The sequence below is a fragment of the Protobothrops mucrosquamatus genome, unplaced genomic scaffold (genome assembly GCF_001527695.2).
Source record: "Protobothrops mucrosquamatus isolate PMUCROS unplaced genomic scaffold, P.Mucros_1.0 scaffold134, whole genome shotgun sequence".
Lineage (NCBI taxonomy): Eukaryota > Metazoa > Chordata > Lepidosauria > Squamata > Viperidae > Protobothrops > Protobothrops mucrosquamatus.
Genome location: NW_015386501.1, coordinates 305,852 through 318,242, shown reverse-complemented (window position 1 = coordinate 318,242; position 12,391 = coordinate 305,852). Strand labels below are relative to the sequence as shown.

Here is a 12,391-nt window from a genome sequence, read left to right as displayed (position 1 = left end):
AAAAAATAGTACTGAAGTAAATAAATTAAGTAAAGTTAAGCAAGACTTCCTTAAGAATTCTTTATTCATATACATGAGTGAAGGGTAGCACAGTGGACATATACGTACAATGAATTAACAATTTTCAAGAGCCCTATTGTGTTGAAAATGGTTACTATGAAAAAAGGATACTTGATTGGAACATATTTACAGATAATTCTTAACCTATGTTATAGATGTATGTGATATCATCAAAAGAAATAAAAAAGCTGGAGTGCTCAGAGCTAAAGCTATCTCAAGCAGGTAAGATATTTCATATTCTTCATGCCTATTATTTTATATTACTACTCTTAAAGTGAAATGAAGTGCTAGCTTGCTTGAAAACTTGCTTGATTCTCATTCAAAATCAGATTTATCAAACAAAAATTATAAATCAATTGTGCGATATATATAATGACTACCCATGCATATCTGTGTGCATCTGTATGATTTTTTTTTAAGTTCTGAAAAGTGAACTTACAAAAATATTTGCTTTACTTCATGTATGTTTTGCAAGGTGTGAATTATGTCAGCTGCAGGTAAAAACATTTTTATACATATAGTATGAGGAACTATTATCATTTAGGACAGAATTATGAACTTTGTTTATATATTAATATTTTAAGCTACCTTTTTATGTATCTATTCACAAACAGGATACAAATTATGTTTGAACTTGAGAAAGAATTTTTCTCTATTTAACTGTACCCCATGAAGAAACAAGCAAAGCTCAGGGATTGCTTAACCCATGCATTGCATCCCAAACTCAATCTCAAACATTTCAAGATAAACCTGAAAAAATCTGTCCATAATCTGGAAAGCTATTGCCAATTCCTATAGACATTATTTTTTAGTCAAATCAATGATATAAAGCAATTTCCTTGGTTTTTATTTTCCTACCTCTAAGTGATTCCACAAGGATACTGGCTAACATGATCTTGGCCTCTAGGCCATTGTTCTGATCCAGATGTCCCTATGCTCTTAATGCTATTTATTACATATGCCTTGATGAAATTAAACAATGGATAATAGCTTCCTAAATCTAACCATGTAGTTATCAAGAAACATTAGCTCAGTTCATTTCAGACAGATTTGTATCTGTTTCTAGATAATGTTGAACAAAGTGGAAAGTGGTTAACAAGCAAACAATTTTCAGATAATGATTGACTACGTACTCCATTTCTGTAGTGTCACTCCATGTTCTCATTTCTCAAGGTTCTCTTGCTAATCTGTTTTTTCCCTGCATATGTTTTTTTTCAATACAATTACTTGGTAATAAGGATATTGAACTCAAAGCTTCAAAGATTATTTTTGAATAGATATGTGTGCTTATGTTGAACATAGAATAATCAAAAGATGATGGGTTGGCTTAAGATTGATTCATAGTTATGAATCACTAAAAAGAGTAGGATTTAAGTTAGTGGATTTCAGTAATTCTGTTCTAAATTTGATGATCCACTGCAGCTGAATCCTTTTTTATAGATATCTGCCTAATATTTCACTTTCAAACCAGAGGTTGTAAAGATTGAAGAAAAATTGGGAAAAAACATATCTGCATTCACATTGCAGTATCATTGCCACCTGCAACCGATATTTATTAAAATTTTGGTGCTATATCAATAATTTGATATTTTGAGATTTGTATGATCACTTACTTATTCATTTATTCTTGCCATTCTTGCCAAATATAAAATGTGTATATGTTTCTGTGTTTAGAATATACAGTGTGAGATTATATATACTATAAATACACACATACAAACACATTCAAATTTCATTTCCAAGAAGATCTGAGGTTTCAGTTCATTGTGAATAAGCCTCTTTTTAGATATTTTTATGCACCCATATATTCTGTAGGTTTCAAATTGCCATGCAGTATATGTAGGACCATCTCTTGACAAGATTTCCAACCTGGTCTTTTAGATATCAATCAAAACACATTTTGAACAATGTCCTCATTTACATTTATCTAATGTTTAAGGTCATTTGTGATCATTTGAGTGTATTTTAGCATATAGAATCAGTGAATAATAGATTTCAACTCCATGCTGTGAAGAAAGATTGTGTTTTTACAAGACATAATGTTGTTTACTGGGTGTTAATAATCACTAATTAATAAACATATCTAGATTTCTGAAATGTTGCATTTTCTGCTTTAGAAAATGTCAAGTGTTTAACACACTGAGTACAATAGCATTTTCTGCTTTTATGCATGAAATAATTTCGTTACAGAAAAATACATGATGTTGCATTTCAATATAGGTCATACTAGTTATTTTTATAAACTATACATTCACAGTTAAAACTTTTCATATAAATAGAATTTTTGTAGTCTATTGTATTCTTTAAGATTTCCTGATGTTCCTTATTTCTTTTCCCCTGATTTCTTTTTATATTGCTTCAATCTATAAGTTGCTGTGAATTTTGCTAAAATTAATAGATTTCATCTGCAACCAAGAGTTTAAACATGATTTTTGGAGTACTGAATAATCCTAGTCTACAAACTCCATAATCCAAGTTATATTATTTGATAAAAGTTGCTATAAGACCTAGGCTTTAATTATATTTCGAATTATTGCTGTACACAATAGTATATCAAAGAGGCATGTTACATCTCTGTTCAAGAGGCATGAATGGAGGGGTTTTTTGGGGGAGGGGATAGGTTTACCTTCTAAGAGTAGAAGCTCTGGCAGGTTTCTAGTAAATTACTGTTTTCATTGGTAACCCTTATTTCCCTTTCCTTCAATGAGGAACAGAGTATGAGAAGTGTGAGGCCAGTCTCATTGATTTTAGATGCAGAGCAAATTAAAAAAACAGATTGACCACCAATTTTTTGATACATTAAAAACAAATTGGAATATGATGAGAAAAACAGCATAGTGATCAGAAGATACCACAAACTGCCACAAGTTCCATATTTGTAGGAAGACAGGGTTAATGAAAGACTTTTGTCAGTAGTTTGATACTTAATTGAATTTTATCTGTTGAGTTTTATTTCAGTTTTCTTGAAATGTTAGTGTCAACACTGCAACAAACTGAACTGAAGCTATTTTCACTTTGTTTTTGGTTGCCACATATTTAGAAAGAAAGGAGGGGGGAAGTGTAGTTTTAAGTTAGCCATAACAATTCTCATATATGGGAACCAAGGTCATTACTGATAACATTTTGTCGGGCTGGAGATCTGGGAGAAGTGCCCATATTTACTAACAATTGGTGAATGTGATTTATGACTTCTAATTGGGGTGGGAATTGCAACTTCCAACTTTGTAATCAAAGGGGAGGGGAATTTAGTCTTGGGTTCACCTTTGTATGTACCGTTATTTTGTAGCCAAATAAAAATGTTCTTTGAGGAAGAATTCCTTGCCTTGAAGTTCTTTTAATTGGTCTCATCTACTGGAACCATGACAGTTAGTTCTTCTTCCTAATTTCATGTCATCACTTTACTCCCTTTCCTAAATTATAGGTTTCCTAAGCTATTTCCCAACCAGGATAGTACATTATCATAGGTAGCAGTGGTTAGTCCTTTTCTAAAACTCAACTATAAAAATTAAGAATACTCATTAACTTAGTGTACATTTTGATTATGGCTCTCTTATTTATTTAGAAATAAATGATTTCCTATTCTAAATCTAAAATAAATAAATAAATCTGTAACAGTTTTAATACTTAATAGCCATACATTGGCCTTCATTGATCAAAATATGGAGGCTATATTTACAATTTCATAGCTAGTCTTGTGTCACCTTTACCCAAAAGATTTACTGTAGGTTTTCAAGGAATTAGCTAAATTTCACAACTAAGTTAAAAATTTATCATCCATGTGGGATTTCCAGAAGTAAAGGTAAACCATTATGCCTAATATATTGGAGTCCTAGTGGACAATCACTTAAATATGAGCTAGCAGTGTGCTGCAGCTGCCAAAAAAGCCAACATAGTTCTAGGTTGCATTAACAGAGAAATAGAATCAAGATCACATGAAGTGTTAATACCACTTTATAATGCCTTGGTAAGGCCACACTTGGAATACTGCATCCAGTTTTGGTCACCACAATGTAAAAAGACTCTAGAAAGAGTGCAGAGAAGAGCAACAAAAATCAGGGGATTGGAGGCTAAAACATATAAAGAACAGTTGCTGGAATTGGGTATGTCTAGTTTAATGAAAAGAAGGACTAGGGGTGTTCCAATATCTCAGGAGTTGCCACAAAGAAGATGGAGTCAAGCTATTCTCCAAAGAATCTGAGGGCAGCACAAGAAGCAATGGATGGAAACTAATCAAGGAGAGAAGCAACCTAGAACTAAGGAGAAATTTATTGACAGTTAGAACAATTAATCAGTGGAACAACCTGCCTCCAGGAGTTGTGAATGCTCCAAAACTGGAAGTTTTTAAGAAGAGATTGGACAACCATTTGTTTGAAATGGTACAGAGTTTCCTGCCTAAGCAGGGGGTTGGACTAGAAGACCTCCAAAGTCCCCTCCAACTCTGTTATTCTATTCTGTTCTGTTCTATTAATAGCTAGCCAAAGCACAATAATCTAAGCATCTGAAGATTTTTCTTCTAGCCCTGGCCATGAGACAGGTGCTAATAACAGTTTCAGAAGAAATACTAAGCTATTTTTGTAAACAACGCTGCATATGATTACAACTGTACAGCTCAACTATTTATTTGGGAAAAAATATTTTAGTTTTTTATTAGTGGAATATTTAAGATTTTCAATAATGATGTGTCTGATTTCTAAACCATTTTGAAAGAACAAGCAATATCTTCATGACAAATAAGATATTATTTTCTGTCTGTAATTGTATCAAAATTAAAAATAAGGAAAGGTTCTTAAAAACAGATACAAGCTTGGTATGCAAAAGATCTGAGGATCAATTCCTATAATCCTTTTGCCTAGAACTTGGCAAATTTGTTATCTAAAATACTGATAAATCCCAGTTGGATAGTGGACAGAATTAATTCCAAAGACATACATCTGGTCTTTGTGCTTATGTTTGTTCTCAAGATTCTCAAAGATGAGAATCTTTGTCTGAGCATTGTATCCACCAATATAAAAGATTGTTTTGACAGACATTAGAATTATAATATTGATCATTATTTATCTCTAGCAATCATATTTTATTTACAATTCATATATTGCTTTGTGTAACCCAAGCAAGGTGATAGTGTATGATGTTAATATGTGCATGACTGGGAGAATAAAACTGTAATTTTATAATTATTCAATAATTCAAGGATTGAATTAAATTGAATTAAATTACTCTGATTCCATTTGAGTTTATTAAATTATAACAAACAATTACTATATAGAGATAAAATATCACATTGTTTTCTGATCTTTGCTTCTTAATTACCAAGCTAAACATCTGAATTTTCTAACCTTTAGCAGAGCCAGAGGAAGGCAAAAATTAGAAGTAGAGCAATCTGGGCAAGAAAAATGATATTAATGAAATGATATAAACATTTGAGCTTAGTGGTAGGAGGGGACTGACAACAGATGTAGCAACATTTTCCTGTGTATCTTATTCTCAATTTAGCTGCCCATTCAACTGCACAGGAAAAAAAACTCTATTTAGAGGCTGCCAACTGATAATTCTCTCTCCTCTTTTTCCTGCCCCCCCCAAATTCCTGAATTAACAGTACATGATAGTCTGGGGAAAATGGCAGCAACTTATTCTCTGAAATTCACTGGAAAGCTATGTCCTACGCTGGGAGGAGAGAGAAAAGGAGTATTTATCATATGGTAGCCACCAAGAATATTGCATACAGTATAACTAATATTAAGTTTGATCACAGATTTAAATGTAATTTCCTCTCCGAAGCATAATGTTGCATTATCTTCATCTGAAACAATAGAAAGAGGGGCAACTGCTTTGACTATTCACCACATCTTCACAGGTGACCTGAGTATTTATTGGGAGAACACTTGTCAGTTGCAGCACCTAGTCTTTCTAGAGTTCTCCTGAATGAAACTTCTGTGGTACCATTCATTCATTCATTCATTCATTCATTCATTCATTCATTCATTCATTCATTCATTCATTCATTCATTCCTGGCAACTGTCTAGATAAATCCCTGCAGTTTTCTTGGCAAGATTTTTTTAGAAGTGGTTTGCCATTGCCTCCTTCCTAGGCCTGAGAGAGAGTGACTGGCCCAAAGTCACCCATTTGGCTCAGTGCCTAAGGCAGGACTAGAGCTTACGGTCTCCCAATTTCTAGCCTGGTACCTTAATTACTACACCAATTGGTTCTCCTTACTGCTTTACCATAATTATAAATCAATAGTTGCTTTATTGTTTTAATGGTTTCATTTTTCTATCTTATCTGGGAACAGGAATGTTAATAATACTGGCATTTTAAAAATTATGCATAAATATGTTATATTTCATAGTGTAATAAATATTAATTAAACTGCAGTCATATTTTAATCCTATGACTTCTATTTGCATTATTATTTTTTAAAGTGATTGAAAAGAATACCCAGTTTTTGTGTCCTTGTAAGCAAATATTGCAAAAAAGTTCAAGAATGAAATAATTTATGTCATTCTCGCCTTGCACCTGCAACAAACAGTACCTAGGATTAGATTCTCACTGAAAATCACTTATGAAGAAATGGTTCCCCACTTAAATATTTTTCCATTTTTTCTTTAGCAAGGCTTACATTCTTTCATTGGTGTGCACTTATTTATACTTTCTGTATTCTCCATATTTGGGAATTTATCAGTTGGGGAATATAATATCATCCCTGATCAGATAGGTCAAGATCAGTCAAAATCTAAAGTTAATATGTGTTTTTCTGCCATTGTAAAGAACATTGAGTTATATATTTTTGGCCTGCCATTCCAGCCATCAAAGGAGGATGTGTGATAGCTCATCAAGGTGCAATATTCCTACACTTTATTCACAATGTAAACTGTGAGTTTATTTGCATTTGGGGATTTAGTCAATAACATGTTTATTTATTTATTCTATATCCCAGGGGTCCCCAACCCCCAGTCCGTGGACCGGCACCGGGCCATTGCATACCAGTAACCAGGCCGCACAAACAAGCGAAACCCCATCCGCGGGATGCAGGCAGCACACGAAACAACACCCCCTCCAGTCTGTGGAAAAAAACGGTCCCTGGTGCCCAAAAGGTTGGGGGCCTCTGCTATATCCCACCTTTATCATTTTATACATAGCTCAAGGTGCTGAACACATGCAATACTACTACTCCTATTTTCCTCACAACAATCCTGTGGTGAATTGGGCTGAGAGAGACTGACTGGCCCAAAATCACCTAACTGGCTTTCATGCCCGTGTCAGGAATAGAACTCACAATCTTGTAATTTCTAGCCTGGTGCCTTAACCACTACACCAAACTGGCTCTTTCTATTCTATTCCCATTTATACCTATTTCATAATTCCTCTGGATAGGTTAAGTTCTGCAGGAGTTAGTTGACTAAGGCAGAATTATAATAGTTATATATAATGCATTCAACTTTCATGCTTACTTTTAAATATCACTTTTGTTATTTATGGCATACAGTTGCTTTTATCCTACATATGCTATCACTAAACTCTGTATTATGTATTTAGGTAGACACTAAATATATGATACATTGTGTTTCCTTAGTATAGATTAAGTATTTTTGGAATGATATTGTTTTGCTTCTAGATATATACACAGATCATATCTTCCAGGGTTGATGAGGGAATAAGCCTTCTCAGACTTTTTACTGCCTTACAAATGTAGATTCACAAATGATATACCAAAGATGCTTTTTCACGAGGCAACTGGACTTTCTTGTTTTTCTTTGAAGACGTTTCGCTTCTCATCCAAGAAGCTTCTTCAGGTCTGACTGGATGGTGGGGAATGGAAGGATTTATACTCCTTGCAGGCAGCTGGTCATTTGCATTCTTTCGGAGAGTCATCGAGCCACCTGGACGTTTATCTGTGTCTTCAGGGTCATTTGAGTAGTGCAAATGGGTGTGGAACCTTCTTGAAACTATTGAAAGGACTGTGTTGTAGCCTGGTGACAGATGATGTTGTATCCTTCCCCCTTTGTTGAAAGAGGGCTGTTCAATTTTGATACAAATCGCCTCTTTGACCCCTCTTCAAACCAGTGGTCCTCTCTGTCCAAAATGTGGACTTCAAAGAAAAACTAAAAAGTCCAGTTGCTTTGTGAAAAAGCAACTTTGGAACAACTATGACCGGGATGACTGAGAATCTCCATAGATATTCACAAATGATAATTACCATGCATTGTGGTTTGAATTATACTACTGGGAGAAAATAAGATTTCAAGATAATAAGCCATTCCTTTCTGCCCTTTAACCTGTCATAGTTATAGTAATGCGTCGTTGTCTGGTTTATTTAAATCCATGATGGGATTCCATTAAAATATTGGAAAAGGTGCATTATTTATCCATCTACCTTAATATGGAAGAATTTATAGAGCTGGCCAAAACATATGTCTGAAATTATGGAGAGTTGCTTCCATTCAATATAGATTGCACTGAATCAAATATACCAGAGGGATCAATTATCTGACTTTGTATAAAGAAGTTTCCTAAGTTGCACTGTTGTCTGCTTTGAAGGCAACGATTTTCTTATCTTCAGCGGAGATCACCTGCTTCTTTTATCCCTTTAATTTCCATATCCTTAACTCAAATTGAAACTGAGAACCTTTTGCATGTTCTGTACTAAAAAGCTATGATTTACTGCCCTTACATAAGGAAAATTAACATGGGATTATTAAAAGGGTATTTGGAAAGTTTTCAAAGACATAGTCTTGTATCTGCAACTAGAACTTCTAGAATAGAAGTAGTAACATGTGCTACTTCTCACTTTCTCACATTCGAATGTATCTTAACGATCTTGAATTGACTAAAACTAAATAACTATCCTGAGCTTGCTCCAGGAAACCTATTCTTATATGTATCCTCTGAAAAAGATTTTTTGATACCTTCCCAATTAAAATGCTAAGGGAAAATATCAGAAGGTGGCAGACGTAAGCATGTGTTACTTCTTCCTACCCACTTAAAAAGCTGCTTCCATTATTCAAACCTAAAAATTAAATATCTCTTCTGGTTTAAAAATTACATAATTGAAAATGAATCAGAGATATTTCTTCAAAATTTGGGGAAGAGCATATAATGTATTTTGAGCCAGTTACCTAGCTTTTATGAATAGTGTGTGTGTGTGTGTGTGTGTGTGTGTGTGTGTGTGTGTGTGTGTGTGTGTGTACTGGAATAGCCAAAAAAGTAAAATAACTTGTTTGGTTATTTTAGAGTAAGGTTCTTTTGAAATTTAAAAAAAAATCTAGTGAAATGTATAATGCGAGAATAAGGTTAAGAATCCAGAAGCCTTCAAAGTGCAGTGGTTAATGCTGGACAATTACTGAGTCATCTTCATTATATGTAGGACAGATAGGCACAAATAAAAAGGATTTAGGAAAAAAATAATCATAAACTTTACAGTTCTTATTTGTCTTCATGGATTGCCTTTCAGTGGAATGACAGACTAGTGATGGCCTTTAAAGTTAGCAACTCAACCACTAGCTGTTATTGCAGCTTCAGAGGGGTTTTTTTTGTGTGTTTTTTTAAAAAATCAAATGAAAACTAACAACCCCACCAACTTACCTTTACCTAATTTTCACTGTTGTAACCTAAGTTTCCACGGAAACAGGGTTGAAAAAGCCGCCAGTAGCCAGCAGGCAGTCAGCAGCTGAGAGTGAGAACTCTCCTTTGTCACTTTCCACTAGTGGATGCCTGCTGAGCCCTGAAAGTGCCAGTTTGCAAAGCCACCTAGGTTTCGAAAATGTGTGCCCGCTTTATAGTTTAAATGGGTGTGAATATATGGGTCTATATATGCATGCTTGTATGTACTTGGGGTTGTGCGGTGATTAAATTAACCTACTGTTTTCCCCCTTTGGAATGGCACAAATACATTCCAGGAGGGTAAATTAGTGAGTGAGTTCTGCATTATTATTTTGTTAGTCTGATATTCTACACATGATATTCTTCCCCCATGATGTTGTACATCAACAATGATTTTTCTCAAGGATTTTAATTCAGTAATATTCTATGTACATAAGATATATTGTGGAACAATAAAACAATCTTTCACAAAGAAAATATTATGTATAAACCATAAATATGAATCATATAAACCACTGCTTCAGATGATCTTAATCAGAAACGGTTCTCATTAGTGAATAAAATGTCCTAAATGGAAATAAATATGTATCAGACTGAATATACCATTCCCCTTTCTTTCTAGCTTTTCTTAGCTTTTGTACCAATGATTGCAAATGAAACATGTATTTTTTATAACAAATCACAAAAAAGCCATAACATAATAAATTTTGTAATAAAAGCACTTTTAAACAATATGCATATACTGTAAATTTTATTTTTAAAGAAATAACCTCTCGTTCCAATTATTCATAATTTTGTTTTGGAAATGAAATTTAAAACTCTTTTTATATTCTAGATGTTAGAATTAAACATGAGCTAGTCAAGAGCAAACCTTAATAGTATAATGTTGGCATATTTTCAAGAATGCTTATTCTCTGTCCTTCCTAAAAAGCTAAAGGAAACTGGCTTTATCAATAAGAAAGTCAGTGAACACTTATCACAACCAGCAGAGAGACAAGAAAGCAATATTTTGGTTTGTAAATGTATACTGCAATTCAATAAGCAATACTGCAATTTACTGTATACCAATTTAATTAGTAAGGGGCAAAACTGTAGACTTCCTGTATATATCGCTTTACTTACAGGAATTCTTTAACCAGCTGTTCATATAAAGCTATATTTATTGTGGATGTCACTAATTTATACGTCTATATGCACTCTTTATGATCATGTTATGTACTTTTAATAATCAATTATTTTGATTCTGGGTCAACATATTAAATGCACCTTTTTTAGAAATGTAAAAGAGAAAACACATGTCCAGTTTTAAAAATCTTTTCTTTCTTTCTAGCATTTTACGATGGGATAATGAGACGGATGTCTCTCAACTGGAAGGACATTTTGACATTGTTATGTGTGCTGACTGGTAAGTACATAAAAATCATAAAATTCATGTGAGGAAAAAAAAGCTTTGCTGAAGTAATTGTACTGTTCTGCTTGCTGATGGCTAAGCAAAGTCAACAAATGAAGCACAAAGCCATCTTAACCTCAACAAATTAATATTCATCTCCATGTGACAGTTCTAAGGTAGTCTTCTATCACACAGTAACTTCTACCACATTATTTCCCAAAGATTGATTTTGAGAAGCATTTCCATTTTCTGGAATTGCCTCTGTTTCATGCTTGATGTATCAGTAAATGGACGACTTAGGCAAATTGCAAATAATTATGGCTCAGTGAGGAACAGTCTGGAGAAAAGGGAGTTTATCAACACAAACAGCTCAATTAGCTTACTTCTTTGGAAAGATCTGACTATTGATATAAGAGGATATACATTCTGTGTTCCCATTAAATCTTTGGGAATTTTCTCTCCATTTTTTAAAGCTGCCCAAGAAAATAACAACAGCCATTTCCTTAGTTATATTCAGGTGTTAAAATTAGTAAATCAATTGCAATAAAAAGAAATCAGAGAAAAAAACATATTAAGCATTGTTTGATTAACAAGTTACAAATGTTTTGTTATGTATGTAAGTAAATTTGGCTGTTGATATAAAAAATGTTTATTTCTGGTGGCTTATCTAATTATATAAAGCCCACAATGATTTAATTTGAAGTATGTTTTGAAAATACATTTTAACAGGAATATTATTTCACATAAATACATAATTCAATTCTGTGTGGCTTCTTGGATGCTGGTCTGAGACAGTCCATGAGATTTTGGCTACTGACTTCTGTGAAGCAATTGACATGCATGATAAGAAGAATAAATACACATTTTTAATGCAAATGTGCTTTATAAATATATTCTAAGTGACTGTAGAAACTGAATAGTTTAAAGAAGAAACTAACTATTGTGTCCTTTAAAACAGTGAATTAAATTCATGAGCTATAGACATGATTTTGAAAATGCTTTTTTAATAAAATATTTCTAGTTCTGTATAATGCTTTTTCTTTTCTAACGAATGAATGAAACAAGCTTTCTTTTCCCAATGCGTAGCCTTTCAGCAAAACTTCTTTGTTCCCAAAAAGGACAGACATGGGTTTCTAACTAATCGCTGATAATGTGCCTCAGAGATGCATCATCTGATTAAAATAAGGAGCTAAACAACACCATATGATTTCAGCAAGTAATTTAGTAAATGCCTTCCTCACCAAATATTAGAATGGATACTCTGGGTTTCATTGCACAGATGAAGTTAATGCTGGACAGGATTAGATCAGATTAAGTATGAAAGTCAGATCAGATTCTGGCGG

The 12,391-nt window shown here is 33.5% G+C and overlaps 1 protein-coding gene across 1 annotated transcript in view; it reads left to right on the top strand.

Moving 5' to 3' along the window:
- Nucleotides 1-202: 202 nt before the first annotated feature.
- LOC107284951 (calmodulin-lysine N-methyltransferase) overlaps nt 203-12,391 on the top strand; it is a 32,597-nt gene continuing 20,408 nt past the window's right edge. Inside the window, exons 1-2 of the mRNA XM_015813082.1 lie at nt 203-282; nt 10,989-11,063. Coding sequence (XP_015668568.1) covers nt 11,050-11,063 — 14 coding nt within the window. The 5' untranslated portion in view covers nt 203-282; nt 10,989-11,049. The remainder of the gene's footprint in view (nt 283-10,988; nt 11,064-12,391) is intronic.